We start from the raw sequence: 16,024 nt of genomic DNA on the forward strand, positions 1-16,024 counted from the left end.
CCTCCTCCCATACTATTGGAGATGATGGTGTTGGCATTAGCCACTGATTTGCTTGCACCTGGACTTAAAATGGCGCTGTTGTGGCTTGGTTCAGCCTGGGTGCTCAGGGTAATGGAGTTGGCATTTACTGTAGCTTTTGGGGTTGCTGGTTTTTGGCTGCCCTTCAGGGTCAGGCAATCTGGTCTCATGTGGTCAAGCATACCACAGTGATAGCATTTAACCTGTTTATTCTTGGGGTGAGAGTTTCTATCCTCTGGGCCCCCATGAGCAACTTTATAGGAGTCAGGGCTAGGTTTACCGTTAAATCCTTATCTCCTCTTGAATTGAGGAGAATGGTGATTAGTTTCCCCCGGGGGTTTATACCCTTCCTGAGCCCTGTTTTGGGTATGGGCATCCGCAATCTCTGCAGCCCGTAGGACTGACTCAGGGTTCCTATCACCCACAGCTGCTCTCACATGGCCAGGCACAATATCTAGGAACTGTTCCAAAGTTATTAAATCCATCAGTTTTTCAAAACTCCCATGTGCCTTGGCTTTCATAGCTCACTTTTTAACAAAATCCATCACCTTATGAGCACATTCTACAAAAGCACAATCATTAGACATCTCAAACTTTCTAAATTTAATTCTTTAAGAATCAGGAGTAACCTTGAACTGCCTTAGCACAGAATCTTTAAACCGCCCATAGTCCAAGGCTTCTTGTTCCCCCAATTCATTAAATACCTCCCTGGCTTTTCCAGTCAGTCTGGTCAGCAAGACAGGCATTCGCTGATCATCAGAGATCTGCTACAGATTGCAGAGGCGTTCAAAGGTAGACAAAAACTCCTCTATAACCTCGGTATTGTTGTAGATAGGACACATCCTTTCCCAGTTTTTCTCATGGTGCTATGGAAGTGGAGTACCAGGTGGTGATGACTTTCTTTGCTATTCCATTACTTGGAGCTGAAGTTTGGCCATCTCCTGTTCCATCTTGTGAGTCTCCTGTTGAGCAGCCAGCAGTTTCTGACGCCCCTTACGAGCTTTTTCTTCTCTCTCAGCAGCTTCTTTTTCTAATTCAGCTACTTTTTGCTTTTCCAGCAATTGAAGATTTGCTAGTTTCTGTTCATGCTCCAGTTGCAGTTTATTTGCTGTCTTTTTCATTCTAATTCCTTCCGCAGTTTCTGTGGTATTAGGTAAAGGCTGTGCTTCTGCCTCTTAATTACTGGCCATTAACAGATCTTTCAGTTCTTGATTTGTAGCTTTCTTTCTAAAGCTTACCTGCTTTTCTGAACACAAATTTTCTAGGGTTTTTTTGTCAAGACCCTCATATGCTCTTTGCTCACCCATTGCAACTGCTCTTTAACCAACCAAACTCTCAATACCAAAATTCAAATTTGGATAGCGTAGGGTTCTGACCCAAAACTTAATTGACCTGGTTCTGTGGATCCTGCCGACTACGCCACAGTGACAGTGCTGCCCGTGGGGCCAACTGAGGTCACTCAATTAGGCTGAACTGCAAACAAAACAGGGCAGACATACCCCAGAAGCTGGTGGTTATTCTAATACTTAGATTTACAAAGCCAGCACAGCACAGCTTCTACAGTGCCTCACTGGTTACTTAGGCCTGGTCTACACTACGATTTTAGGTCAAATTTAGAAGCGTTACCTCGATTTAAGCCTGGACCCGTCCACACGATGAATCCCCTTTTTTTTTAACTTAAAGGGCTCTTTAAATCAATTTCTTTACTCCACCTCCGACAAGGGGATTAGTGCTGAAATCAGCCTTGCCAGGTCGAATTTGGGATAGTGTGGATGTAATTAGATGGTATTGGCCTCCGGGAGCTATCCCAGAGTGCTCCATTGTGACTGCTCTGGACAGCACTCTCAACTCAGATGCACTGGCCAGTTAGACAGGAAAAGGCCCACAAACTTTTGAATCTCATTTTCTGTTTAGCCAGCATGGTAAGGTGCAGGTGAGTGCAGATCTCATCAGCAGAGGTGACCATGATGGAGTCCCAGGATTGCAAAAGAGCTCCAGCATGGACTGAACAGGAGATATGGGATCTGCTCGCCATGTGGGGAGACGAATCCATGCTAGCTGAACTCCGTTGCAATAAATGAAATGCCAAAACATTAGAAAAAGTCTCAAAGGGCATGAAGGACAGAGGCCATAACAGGGACGCACAGCAGTGCCACGTGAAAATTAAGGGGCTAAGGCAAGCCTACCACAAAACCAGAGAGGCAAACAGAAGGTCTGGGGCAGAGCCGCAGACATGCCGCTTCTATGCTGAGCTGCATGCCATGCTAGGGGGTGCAGTCACCACTACCCCAATCCTGTGCTTTGACTCCGTCAAGGGAGAATCACACAACAAGGAAGCGGGTTTTGGGGACGAGGAAGATGGTGATGAATAGATTGAAGACAGCTCACAGCAAAGAAGCGGAGAAACCATTTTCCCTAACAGCCAAGATATATTTTTTCACCCTGGACCTGGAGCCAGTACGCCCCGAACCCACCCAAGGTGTGCTCCCAGACCCTGTAGGCAGAGAAGGGACCTCTGGTGAGTGTACCTTTGTAAATATTACACATTGTTTAAAAGCAAGTGTGTTTAATGACTAATCTGCCCTGGCATTCATGGCCAGTACAGCTACTGCAAAAGTCTATTAACATGTATGGGGATGGAGTGGAAATCCCGGTGTTTGCTGGCATTCAGACATCCGTTCTTTAACTCTCTGTGTTATCCTCAGGAGAGTGATATCATTCATGGTCACCTGGTTGAAATAGTGTGCTTTTATTAAGGGGACATTCAGAGGTGCCCGTTTCTGCTTGGATGTTTGGCTGTGGCTGAGCAGAAATGTTCTCTGCTGTTAGCCATGTGGTGGGGGGAGGAGTGAAGTGATCATCCCAGAGAATAGCCATGTGTGGGGGGGGGTTATTTGGGTTTGTGTTGCACGCTAACCTGCAAACCGCAGCCCCTCCTTTTAAATTGCAAACCTATTTTAAATGGCCAACCCAAAGGCCACTTGGTATGGGAAATGAGGACCCTGCTGTTTGAAACCATTCCCACATGTTATGAAGGTTAAAAAAGCCACAAGACTATGGTTTACCATGGTTGCCTGCAAGCCAAATTCTGTTGCCTGGCCCTGCGTGAGTGATCTCTCACACCACACTGGCAGGCCCTCAATATAAGAGGCAAAATTCTACCTTGTAACGAAAGCACATGTGCTATGTAATGTGAATAGCAAGATTTAATGGGAAAGAGTGATCCTATTGTTCTCTAAAATGTGTCTTTTTCACTACCAATCTCCCTTTTCCCCCACCAGCTGCAAATGTTTTTCCTTCGCAGAGGCTAGCGAAGATTAGAAGGTGAAAAAAACGCACTTGGGATGAGATGTTCTCAGAGCTACTGCTGTCCTCCCACACTGACAGAGCACAGCAGAATGCGTGGAGGCAGACAATGTCAGAGTGCAGGAAAGCACAATATGAATGCAAGGAGAGGTGCTGGGCTGAAGAGGATAGGTGGCGTCAGCTTGCTGACAGAAGGCAAGAGTCAATGCTCCGATTGCGGGAGCATCAAATTGATATGCTCCAGCATATGGTTGAGCTGCAGGAAATGCAGCGGGAGCACAGACCGCCGCTACAGCCCCTGTGTAACCAACTGCGCTCCTCCCCAAGTTCCATAGCCTCTGGCCACCCAGCCACTCCACCCCAGAGGATTGCCCAAGCAACAGAAGACTGGCCTTCAATAAGTTTTAAAGTTTTTAAGTTTAAGTTTTGAAGTGTGTGGCCTTGTCCTTCCCTCCTCCTTCACACCACCCAGAGCTTCCCTCTGCCCCATCCCTCCCAGGCTACCTTGGCAGTTATCCCACTATTTGTGTGATGAATGAATAAAGATTGCATAAATGTGAAGCAACAATGACTTTATTGCCTCTGCAAGTGGTGATCGAAGGGAGGAGGGGAGGGTGTTTAGCTTACTGGGAAGTAGAATGTACCAAGGGGGGCGGGGTTCATCAAGGAGAAACAAACAAACTTTCACACCATAGCCTGGCCAGTCATGAAACTGGTTTTCAAAGCTTCTCTAATGCACAGCATGTCCTGCTGTGCTCTTCTAACCACCCTGGTGTCTGGCTGTGCATAATCAGCGGCCAGGCGATTTGCCTCAACCTCCCACCCCACCATAAACCTCTCCCCCTTACTCACAGATATTGTGGAGCGCACAGCAAGCAGTAATAACAATGGGAATATTGGTTTTGCTGAGGTCTATCCGAGTCAGTAAACTGCACCAGCGTGCTTTTAAATGTCCAAAGGTACATTCTACCACCATTCTGCACTTTCTCAGCCTATAGGTGAATAGCTCCTAACTACTGTCCAGGCTACCTGTGTATGGCTTCGTGAGCCCATGGCATTAAGGGGTAGGCTGGGTCTCCAAGGATAACTATAGGCATTTCAACATCCCCAACAGTTATTTTCTGGTCTCGGAAGAAAGTCCCTCCCTGCAGCTTTTGAAACAGACCAGAGTTCCTGAAGACGCGAGCGTCAAGTACCTTTCCTGGCCATCCCATGTTGATGTTGGTGAAACATCCCTTGTAATCCACCAGTGCTTGCAGCATCATTGAAAAATACCCCTTGAGGTTTATGTACTCGCTGGCTTGGTGCTCCGGTGCCAAGATAGGGATATGGGTTCCATCTATTGCCCCACTACAGTTAGGGAATCCCATTTCAGCAAAGCCATCCACTATTCCCTGCACATTTCCCGGAGTCACTACCATTGATGTCAGCAGCTCTTTGATTGCGTTTGCTACTTGCATCACAGCATCCCCCACAGTAGATTTGCCCACTCCAAATTGATGCCCAACTGACTGGTAGCTGTCTGGTGTTGCAATTTTCCACAGGGCTATCGCCACTCGCTTCTCAACTGTGAGGGCTGCTCTCATCTTGGTATTCTGGTGCTTTAGAGCAGGGGAAAGCAAGTCACAAAGTTCCATGAATATGCCCTTACGCATGCAAAAGTTTCGCAGCCACTGGGAATCGTCCCAGACCTGCAACACTGTGTGGTTCCCACCGGTCTGTGCTAGTTTCCCAGGCCCAGAATCAGCATTTCACAGCATGAACCTGCCCCATTAACACCATGGTGTGCACATTGCTGGGGCTCATACTTTGTGAGAAGTCTGTATCCATGTCTATGTCCTCATCACTTTCGTCACTGTGCTGCCGTTGCCTCCTCACCTGGTTGCTTTGGCGGGTTCTGGTTCTGCATATACTCCAGGATACTGCGCGAGGTGTTTACAGTGCTCATAATTGCCGTGGTGATCTGAACAGGCTCCATGATCTCAGTGCTATGGCATCTGGGCTGAAAAAAAGGTGCAAAACGATTGTCTCCTCTGATGGAGGGAGGGGCGACTGACCACATGGCTTACAGGGAATTACAGTCCACAAAGGGGGTGGCTTTGCATCAAGGAGAAACACAAACAACTGTCAAACACAGAATGGCCCCCTCAAGGATCGAACTCAAAATCCTGGGTTTAGCAGGCCATTGATTTCACAGAGGGAGAAAGCAAATGAATACAAAACAAATCGGGTCTATTTCTTGTTTTGATCCACTCCATCTATCTTTTACATCTTTCGGGTGGCAGCAGAAAGTGCAGTTTGACTGCTAGCCATCATCATCTCCTGAGCGCTCGGCAGAAGATGCTGTATTATGACTGCTAACCATCATCATCTCCTGGGTGCTTGGCAGAAAATGGGAATGATCTGGCTGAGTCACTCTCATGTCTGCCTAGGCGCCCCTGACTGACCTCACCAAGGTCAGTTAAAAGAGCACCCAGGAATACAACAATGATAGCTACCAATCACAACGCACTGTCTGCTGCCAAAAGGCAATGAACTGCTGCTGTGTAGCAATGCAGTCCCACGTCTGCCAGCAACCAGGAGACTTACGGTGATGGTCAGCTGTGTGGGCTCCATGCTTGCTGTGGTATGGTGTCTGCACAGGTAACCCAGGAAAAAAGGTGCAAAATGATTGTCTGCCGTTGCTTTCATGGAGAGAGGGAGGGAGAGAGGGGCCTGACGACATGTACCCAGAACCATCCGCGAAACTGTTTTTGCCCCATCAGGCATTGGGATCTCAACCCAGAATCCCAATGGGCAGCAGAGACTGTGGGAACTGTGTGGTAGCTACTCACAGCACAAAGCTCTGGAAATCGATGCTAGCCTCGGTACTGTGGACGCAGTCTGCCGACTTAATGCACTTAGAGCATTTTGTGTGGGGACACACACAATCGACTATATAAAAACGATTTCTAAAGAACCGACTTCTATAAATTCGACCTAATTTCGTAGTGTAGACATACTCTTAGAAGTTCAAACAATGCAGTTCCCTTAAAGTGCCCAGCCTCAAGGTTCCGTCCAGACACACCTGTCAGATATGATGAAGATTACTGAAAATCTTATCTCATCATATAAAAGAAAAGGTTCTTCTAATCCCAAAGGATCAGCCACATATCCAGGTCCAAATACACACTACTAGCCAATTCTTATTAACTAAGCTAGAATTTATTAAAGAAGAAAAAAGAGAGAGGGTTGGTTAAAAGTTCCGTATACATACAGACTTAAATTCAATTTTTGAGGTTCAGATACATAGTAGAGATGAGTTTGTAGTTGCCAAAAGGCTTTTAGAAATAGTCTATAGGTTATAGTCCAATGTCCATATTCAGGGTGACTCCAGTCAGTGACTGAGAATCTCAATCCTTATGGCTTAAGGTTTCCCCTTCTTGAAACCTAAAGCAAATTTGAGATGAAGCAGGATCGTGTCCCAGGGTTCTCATACATTTCCAGCAGCCTTTTGGCCTGAGAAAACAATAAGCTTAACGCCTTCTCCCAAACATCCTGGCAATTAGCATAGGGTAATTCATCCATTAAACAGTTCAGATACAGGTTACCACAACCTTCAAAGAGACACATAGACAATAATACTATTTTATTTAAGTATCTTCCCAAATGTTATATATTCCTTTTTTGATCTTCGAATCAAAGCTTTAGTGATAGACAAGACTTGTTTGCTTACATCACAGGGCCTGAGCAAACATCTACCCTTCGACCTTGAACAATGCAGACTTGCATTTTAAAGCTCTATTCATTCACAGATTTTCCTAACAAGTCTCTAAAGTTTGTCCATGAGTTAGGTCAGCCTGTGAGTTAATTAACTCTTTCTGGCTCTGTCATCTTTCAATGAGATACTACACTTGATCTTATTACACTCATAACATCACACCCCCAATACCTTCTCCAGTGCCACCCAAGTACTCCCAGCAGCACCCTCCAACTACCCCCAGGTAACCCTGGGCTGGGCACCATACTCATGGCAGCCTGGGGCAAGGCAGCAAGGGGTGCACGGGGTAGTTCTGCTGTATGCAGGGAGAGTGACCTGGCTGCAATGGCAGGTCCCTGGTCAGCATGAGAGATGTGATTAGGCTGCTGAGAGGTAGGTGCCCAAGGGGTTGAGAACTGCAGAGAGCACCTCGGGGAGCATCTCAGGGCAGCCAGGCTCTGCAGCTGGGGCCAGCTCCAGGGGGCAGTGGCAGCCTGGCCAGGGCAGAGGCAAGAGCGTGTCAGGAGCTGCCCCGAGCTGTGCTGCCCACCCTGCCTGGAGTGTGCCTGGCAATGCAGAGGCAGCCTGGCTCTGGGAGCAGGTCAGGGAGGGCTGCCGGGCAGCCAGTCAGCACCCAGGTTCCCACAGCACAAAGAGTCAGGAGTGGGCCAGGTGGCTCCCCCCAGCTTCTGGTCCACCGGCTCCTGGTAGGAGGTGATGGTTTTAAACTGTGGGGTGCGCCCCCAAGGGAGGTATGTGCCACAGAAATTAGTGGGGGGGGGGGTGTCATAAACAGATAAGTAAGAGTTAATCGAACAGGAGTACTTCATGTCTCTTTTGCCTGTAAAGGGTTAACAAATTCAGTGAGCCTGGCTGTCATCTGACCAGAGGACCAATCGGGGACAGGATACTTTCAAATCTTGCGGGAGGGAAGTCTGTGTGTGTGCTGTTAGATATTGGTTGTTGTTCTCTCTGGGTTCTGAGAGTGACCAGACGTGCAACCAGGTTTCTCTCCAATCTCCCTGATACAGGCTCTTATAGATTCAAAATAGTAAGTACTAGGTGATAAGGCGAGTTAGGCTTATGTTTGTTTTCTTTATTTGCAAATGTGTATTTGGCTGGAAGGAGTTCAAATTTGTATTTTGCTGAAAGGATTTTAATTTGTACTTGTATACTTAGGCTAGGAGGGTATTCCCAGTGTCTATAGCTGAAAGACCCTGTAACATATTCTATCTTAAATCAACAAAGATAATTTTTACTGTTTTTCTTTCTTTAATTAAAAGCTTTTCTTGTTGAAGAACCTGATTTTTTTTTTATTCTGGTGAGACCCCAGGGGACTTGGTCTGGATTCACCAGGGAATTGGTGGGGAGAAAGGAGGGAGGGGGGAGAGAGAGAGGTTAATTTTCTCTCTGTGTTAGGGTTACTTTCTCTCTCAGGGAGAATGTGGGAGGGGGATTGAGAAGAAGGGGGGAAGGTGAATTTTCCTCTGTTTTGAGATTCAAGGAGTTTGAATCACAGTAATCTTCCAGGGTAACCCAGGGAGGGGAAGCCTGGGAGAGGCAATGGTGAGGGAAAGGGTTACTTTCCTTGTGTTAAGATCCAGAGGGAGTGGGTCTTGGGGGTCCCCGGGCAAGGTTTTGGGGGGACCAGAGTGTACCAGGCACTGGAATTCCTTGTTGGTGGCAGCGCTACAAGTACTAAGCTGGTAATTGAGCTTAGAGGAATTCATGCTGGTACCCCATCTTTTGGACACTAAGGTTCAGAGTGGGGAATTATACCATGACAGGGGGACATGACTTGATGTGCCCTTCTACATTCCACCTCTAAGGGGCGCAAATATTCTTGCTCTCCCTGGGCTCTAAACTGCTTGGTTAGGGTTAGGCTTTGTTCAAACAGCAAATCACAGCACACGGGAGAGCTCCCCAGTCATTCTGGCTTTGTAGCTGTCTTGCCTTCATTTTCATGGAAGGCAGAAACCCTGCCAGGAAGCAGCTGATACTCTCCTTGCTGCTGGGTTGGGCATGGGAATGCCCCCTGACTGCAGCTGCCTTTATTGAGCTGCTTCTTGTGCCACTCCCCGGAGCTAGCATGTCCCTCATGGCCAAGGTGGCCTTCGTAGGCATGCTCCTCTTCTACCTGTGCCCCGGGCACCAAACAGATAAGCAGCAGAGGCCATGCAGACTCCCTGTGGGCAGGACTACAGAGGGCATTCACCCAAGGACTCTTAGCTGTGTCTTTTCCCATGCAGTCCTGCAGGCCCAGGCACTTCATGTGCTCACTAGGTGCACGTGCTTGAAGTTCCAAGAGAAGGTTCATCCCAGATTCATGATGGATTTCCAGATCATTGAGAAGGGAGCTCACTGCCATCGCCATGAGATCATGTGAGTAGCGTCTGGCTGCTGTGCCAGCCAGAGTTTGAGCTTACCCCCTCCCTGCCCTCCATGGGCTGTGATTCAGGCTTTTTTGGTTGAGAAAACCTGCCGTAACCATGGACATCCTCTGGCCAGGTGTCTCTGTTACCAGCAGCAGCCTTCCAGCTGCGTTACCCTTCTCTGGGGTCTCTCCCCCCAGCCCAGAGCAAAAGTATCCGGCCATCCTCTTTCCCTGCCTATGTCTCCCCACACCCAGGTACCACAGGGCCCAGCCTCTCTGCTTTCCCAGGGAAGTTTCACCTGGGCCAGTGTGACTCACATCTCCCTGTGGAGATAGGTTGGGTGGGGGGCCTTCTTCTACCCCACTCCCAGTCATATATCTGATTGTAGACAGGATGATACATAGTCTTTCCTCTGTGCTACAGGCCAGGGAGGAAACCCCTCCTTCTCTCCACTAGCCAAGCTATTCACATTGCCACTCTCCTGGCTTGCTTGGTTCACACCTTGGCTGTTGCAGTAACAGGCATGGAACTTTGTCTGAAAATATGTTCTTGTTTTCCCGGTGTAAATCTGGAGTGATTCTCCAGATCAGAATCAGGCCCATGATACTAGTCTGCCTGATAGCAAGACCTCAGTTCCAGCACAGGCCCTGGGGCACTGCCAGGGCACCAGGCACTGCAGGGGACCAAATGCACCTGCTTGTCTCCAGATTAACCGTGAGGCTCCAGAAAGGCCCAAGAGAAACATATCTCGACTTATCTAAGAAGCAAGGGAAGGATCTGCTGCATTGCTGGAAGAGGTCAGTCCCCTGGCCCCAGTTGACAACTGCCAGCACCTGCTCCCCAGGCTGGCCCTTCGCTGTGTGCAATGGCAGCACTGGCCCAGATTGCAATGCTGGCTGCACAGCTGCCCGGGCTGCAGGGAGGGCAGTGGAGTCACTACAAGCTGCTGCCAGTGTACAGAGAGCAGAGCCTGGCCTGTTTGGCTTGTCCCTCTGGGTCTCAGTGGCTGAGAGGCCCTCAGTTCTGCTCTGAAGGAGCCTCCTTCTCTTACAGAAACCTGAAGAACCCCAGGAAGCAGCACCACTGCATGAGGAGGGGGCAACGACACAGGACCAGGGCAAAGCAGTGAGTACAATGCACAGGCAAGGCCATGCTCTGGGCTCCAGGTGCAGGCCTCCCGGGGCTCCCCCTGCACGGGAACTAGCTGCGGCCAAGTGAGATGAAGCAGGGAGAACTCCCCGCCCAGCTTGTGGCCCAGAGTAGGACTTGGATCCACAGCCTGTCAGCCCAGGCTGCTCTCACAGTGAGATAACAAGTGAGTGCGGCCTGGCCAGGCCAGGGTGGGGCTGGGCCAGGATGTGAGAACACACGCCTTGGGTTTGCCATGCCCTTCCTCCCCAGTCGAGGCTTATGAGCAGGGTATCCATTATGCAGAGGTATCAGCCAGAACCTAGGATTGCTAACTTTCTAATTTCACAAAACCGAACACCCTTGCCCTGCCCTTTTCCCTTCCCCTTCCCTGCCCCTTCTTTGAGGCCCTGTCCCCACTCACTCCAGCACCCCTCCCTCCATCGCTCACTTTCCCTCACTCTCACTGGGCTCTGGGGAGGGGGTGTGGGCTCTTGGGTGGGGCTGGAAATGAGGGGTTCAGGTGCGGGAGGGGGCTCCAGGCTGGGGGTGCGGGCTCTGGGCTGGGGTGAGAGGTTTGGAGTGTGGGAGCAGGCTCAGGGCTGGGGCAGGTGGTTGGGATGTGGGAGGGGATGCGGACTCCTGCTAGGGGTGTGGGCTCTGCAGTGGGGCTGGGGATGAAGGTTTTGCGGTGCAGGAGGGGGTTCTGGGCTGGGGTTGAGTGGTTTGGAGTGTGGGAAGGGGCTCAGGTCTTGGGCAGAGGGTTGGGGTGCGGGAAGGCATGCAGGGTTGAGGTCTCTGGGAGGGAGTTTGGGTGCAGGAGTGAGTTCTGACCTGGAGTAGGAGGTTGGGTGGGGGTGCAGGGTCTGGGAGGGAGTTAGGGTGTGGGAGGAGGTTCCAACCTGAGGCAGGGAGTATGGTGTGTGGGCTCTGGCTGGGTGGTGCTCCCTGCCTGCCCTGGCTCGGCGTGGTTTCTGGAAGCAGTTGGCATGTCTGGCCCCTTGGCAGAGGCACAGTCAGGTGGCTCTGCATGGTGCACGCTGCCCGCGCCCACAGGCACCTCCCCTGCAGCTCCCATTGGCCATGGTTCCTGGGGCCAATGGGAGCTGTTAAGCTGACACTTGGGGTGGGGGCAGCACGTGGCGCTTCCCTGATCGCCCATGCACCTAGGGGGCCTCCGGGACATGCTGGCCACTTCCAGAGAGCTGTGTGGAATCAGGGCAGATAGGGAGCCCGCCTTAGCCTTGCTGTGCTACCAACCAGACTTTCAACAGCTTGGTCAGCACTGCTGACTGGAGCAGCCTGGGTCACTTTTAGACCAGGCGTTCTGCACCATGTCCCCAGTGGCTTACAGGGAGAGTGGAAAGCTCCACCCTCACAGTGGCTAGAAGAAAGCAAAGCCCCTGTTCACACTCTTTCCCAGAGATTGAAAGCTGAGAAAGTTTAGGGCTCTTTCCTTTGGACAGGAACAATCTCAGACTGCCCTTATCTCTGCAGGCACCATATAAGTTAAACTGTAAACCTGCTTCCCCCTTTCAGACTCGCTTTTCCGCCCCCCAGCCCTGCCAATGGGACATCTGCAGGATCAGTTACTGTTACACTTGACGTAGCACTGCCAAGTTCGAGGCTATGCCATGCCACTGTGCCCAGCCTGTGCTGCTCAGCCCAACCCCACTGCAGTTGTGACATCTCGGGAAGATAGCTGCATTATTTCTTGTTTGTGCTGTTGGCGCCATATTGGCCCTAGGATATGACAGAGACAAGGTGGGGGAGGTGCTCTCTTTTATTGGGCCAGCTTCTGTGGGTGAGAGAGACAAGCTTTTTGAGCCACACTTAGCTCTTCTCCAGGTGTGGAGAGTGGTGTCCTACAACACTGCAAAGCCCTTACGAGTCATAGTCTGTCTCCCCTTGGTGTCCTTCCCCAGGCCTGAGGACAGAGATCTGTGAAGCTTGACAGTTTGTCCCTTCCCCCACCACCAGAGACTGGTCCAATAAACCTTCTCTCTCGGTCAGTACTTATTCTGTGAACCAGCTGTATCCTCGCTTGCCTAAGCTTGCCTGTGTACCAGCTGTCTCCTCGCTTGCAGCTCCTTCAGCCCTCCACAAGTTGCGAAGGAACCAGGCAGGAAGGATAAAACAATAGCTCAGGGCCGTACCTCCCTCTCAAATGGACCAGTTCTACAGAGAAGGGGGTTAGGTTGGGTGGTTTGAAACCTCTGCCAAGGACAACATTGATGAAGCTGCTCGAGTCTCAGTGGGAAACATCCCTGCCAACAGGGGCCCTGCAGCCTCGAGCTGGTGCCAGGGCTGCGCGGCCAGCACTGAGGAGAGAGAGCTGTTAATGGTGCCACTGGCAGACAAAGGGGGCACTGGTCAGCTCGGCTGGGAGCTGACAGACACAGAGTCCGGGGGCAGCAAGGCTGACCCAGAGACTGATGGATGGAGAGCCAGGTGCTGCAGGGGTAACTTGGTGCCCAGAGAGAACAGGGATGGAGGAGAGTGCCCAGCACAGGGAAGGCACTAGATGAATGGGTCTCAGTTGTTTTTAAACCTACCTTGCTAAGCTCTGATCACTGTTTGGGAAATAAATCACACTGGGTTTTGGAGTCTGTCATCACTGCAAACTTTCTGAGCGGAGGCCCCTGGGGGAGCAGGCAGGCAGGCTCCAGTCCTGGCTGGAGCTACTCGGGGTTACGAGTGGTGCCCTGGGAGTTGTCATCCAGGAAGCCAGTGGGTGAGCAACTGAGTGGCAGGAACCCACCCCAAAGAGAAGTGGAGCCATGGCTGGATGAGAGTGTTCAGGGACTGCAGTCCCCCTGCTTGGATAACACCCCCGAGTTTCACACTGGATAACTTAGCAGACACCAGTTCCAACGCTGGCCCCAGCCAGGGATGGGGATGAATTGGATTGAAATTTCCCCTATTTGCAGGAACTACTCCGCAAACTCACAATGCAAGAGACACTGAGCCACCTTATGGCCTTGCCGTGCTATTGCACAGCACATGGGCTCCACGCCCCCTTGCTTGGGAAACTCCTCATTAATGCCGTGATATTAATCACTCAGTGGTGCAGCCTCTTCTGGAACTTGGTGGGCAGGGCTGGGAGGGACCAGGGAAGGGCAGCAAGGATGATCAGGGCCTGGAAAAAGCCCCTGTGGAGAGAGATTGAAAAGCTGGGCATGTTACTTTAGAGAGGAGTCCAAGGAGAGGGATGTATTAAAAGTATATCAAATAATTGGTGAGACCCAGAAGGAAGGTCAGGGTGTCTGTTCTCCCTGTTTCTTCACACCACAACAAGGGGACATTTGACAGCTCTAAATGGTCAGAAATTCTGATCTAATGGTTCTTCACACCACAGTGGGTAGTTAGCCTGTGGGACTCACTGCCACAGGATTTTGTTGCAGCCAAAAACATAGCACAAGTCAAAGCCAGACTGGGCATTTATATGGAGACCAAGCCTAGCCAGAATGAGTGTGACAGGGCACCCTCTGCTCCTGTCTTCTTGACTTCACACGCAGAGGGTGCCCTGTCACACTCATTCTGGCTAGGCTTGGTCTTCTTGGCTTCCTTCTGTAGCTTCCAGTGTCTGGTTTGTTTCCAGTGCTTCGCCTCCCCACCTTTTACATACTTCTGTAGCCAGGCTGTTTCTGGAGACATTAGTTGTAACTACCTCTTCTCCCAAGGGCTGGGGGTGGGAAATTGTCTCTCCACACAGCTGGCTCCCTTTATCTGGCCCAGCTAGCCTTTCCCTTTGGGTGTCCTTCCTGTGCTCTGGGCTGGTGTGGGGTTGGGGTCAGAGGGAAGCCCTGGGCTGGCCTCACTTGGCATGGGGCTGGAGGCAGGGAAGATGGAGCTTTCAGCAGAACAAGGAGCTCCTAGCGTCACTCATTTTTCCTGGCCCCGAATCACCATTGGGGGCAATGAGGCATGGTGCGGGGAGTGGGGGAGTCAGTCCCTGGAGTGAGAGCCAGCCAGGGGCAATGGGGCATGGTATGGCAGGAGTGACCCTGCCCAGCCCAGTGTGAGGGCACTAGTTACAAACCAGCAGTTGCCAGAGGCAGTGTCCTGCCCAGCCCTGTGCTACCAGCATGCCCCTTCCCCTCGGGGGCGGTCCCATACCGCGCCATACAGCCCCCCACCTTGACTTCCAGAGCCCTCGCCCAACCTTCCCATAAATGCACGGCACCCTGCACACCAGCACCCCGCCCAGCACCCCCCTGCCCACAGCCTCACCACAACTGCTCAGCACACCCTACAGAACCCCCACTCCCAAGTGCCCCAACACACACAGATCTTCCCCACTCCCTCACAGCCCAGAACCCCCCCAGACCCTTCAGAGACCCATTCCCCCATGCCCTGTCTCCCGGCTGCACTCACCAGCCTTGCTGGGAAGTGACTGCGTCTGCCGGGCTGAGCTGACAGCGCAGCCAGGGCTGGTCCCGGGATGGGGAATCGCTCTGGCCCCTCTGGAGTGGCGCGATCAGCCAGGGCCTGCACCAGCCGGGCTCCCTCAGGACACACTTACCTGGAGGGGCCAGGCCAAGCCCCCAGCACTATTCTGCTCCCCCACCCCCCACTCTAGCTGCTGAGATTGGCCAGGTTTCTGCACCAGTCCCAGGCAGGTCAGCTCCAGGGAGACAGGTGGGGACCCACAAAGCAGAGACTGCCTGGAGGCAGAGGTGTACTGGGGTCCGGCCAGGAGGCAGAGAGAAGTGCTTGGCTGACCAGTGGGCAGGCCATGAAGAGCAAGTATTGGGCGAGGAGGAGCCAGCAGGCTGGTGGGCTCTTGGCACAGTGCAAGCAGAGCAGGCCGGGGCCCCTTCTGAGCATGGGCCCGGCTCCATGGCACCACCGGCCCCATTGTAAACCTAGCACTGTGTGTCAGTGCCTGCCTGAGGGGCAGGGCAGCGGGGATCCGCCCCTCAGGGAATGTAGCTGACACGCTGGGTGCATGAACACTCCAGCCTGGTGGATTCGCTGAAGGACTCCCAGGTACTCCAGTGTCACTGCACTGGTCTGGTTGGGAGGGAAACCACGGCAAAGTTTATTCACAAAGAGCAGAGATTAGAGTGATACCAAGCCAGCACAGACGAGCCAGGGCTGGTCACCACCAAACCAAACCCCACCTGCTTTCTGGTGACGAAAACGTCACTGGAGCCAGTTACACTGTTTGCTTAACCTGTTTTCTTACTCACATCAAGGTACCGGCATCTCCAGCCCTGCGGACAAGGGGACCCGACTTTCAAAAGGCTCGCAGTGTGCTGCCTCCTGTGGTCCCTCGACGCCAGATGCTTTTTGTTTTCTGCTTGTATTTCCCAAGCCTCGCTGGTCTGTCCCAGAGCCAAGCTGACCCGCAGCTCTTCCACCCCCTGCATGTTCATATGGACATGGGCTTCCATTGCTTTGACTCCGTACTGCTCCGCTTCACTGGAAACAGGTCGACAGCCACCTTCCACCC

At 51.6% G+C, this 16,024-nt stretch overlaps 1 protein-coding gene across 1 annotated transcript; it reads left to right on the forward strand.

Moving 5' to 3' along the window:
• The first annotated feature begins 8,893 nt into the window (after nucleotides 1-8,893).
• LOC115655299 (platelet basic protein-like) lies at nucleotides 8,894-10,878 on the forward strand. The gene is made up of 4 exons (XM_030570591.1): nucleotides 8,894-9,219; nucleotides 9,310-9,445; nucleotides 10,146-10,235; nucleotides 10,492-10,878. Exons 1-4 carry the CDS (start codon nucleotides 9,027-9,029, stop codon nucleotides 10,565-10,567), a joined length of 495 nt encoding a protein of 164 aa, XP_030426451.1. The 5' UTR covers nucleotides 8,894-9,026; the 3' UTR covers nucleotides 10,568-10,878.
• Nucleotides 10,879-16,024: the final 5,146 nt, after the last annotated feature.

This window comes from Gopherus evgoodei, chromosome 7 (assembly GCF_007399415.2).
Source record: "Gopherus evgoodei ecotype Sinaloan lineage chromosome 7, rGopEvg1_v1.p, whole genome shotgun sequence".
Lineage (NCBI taxonomy): Eukaryota > Metazoa > Chordata > Testudines > Testudinidae > Gopherus > Gopherus evgoodei.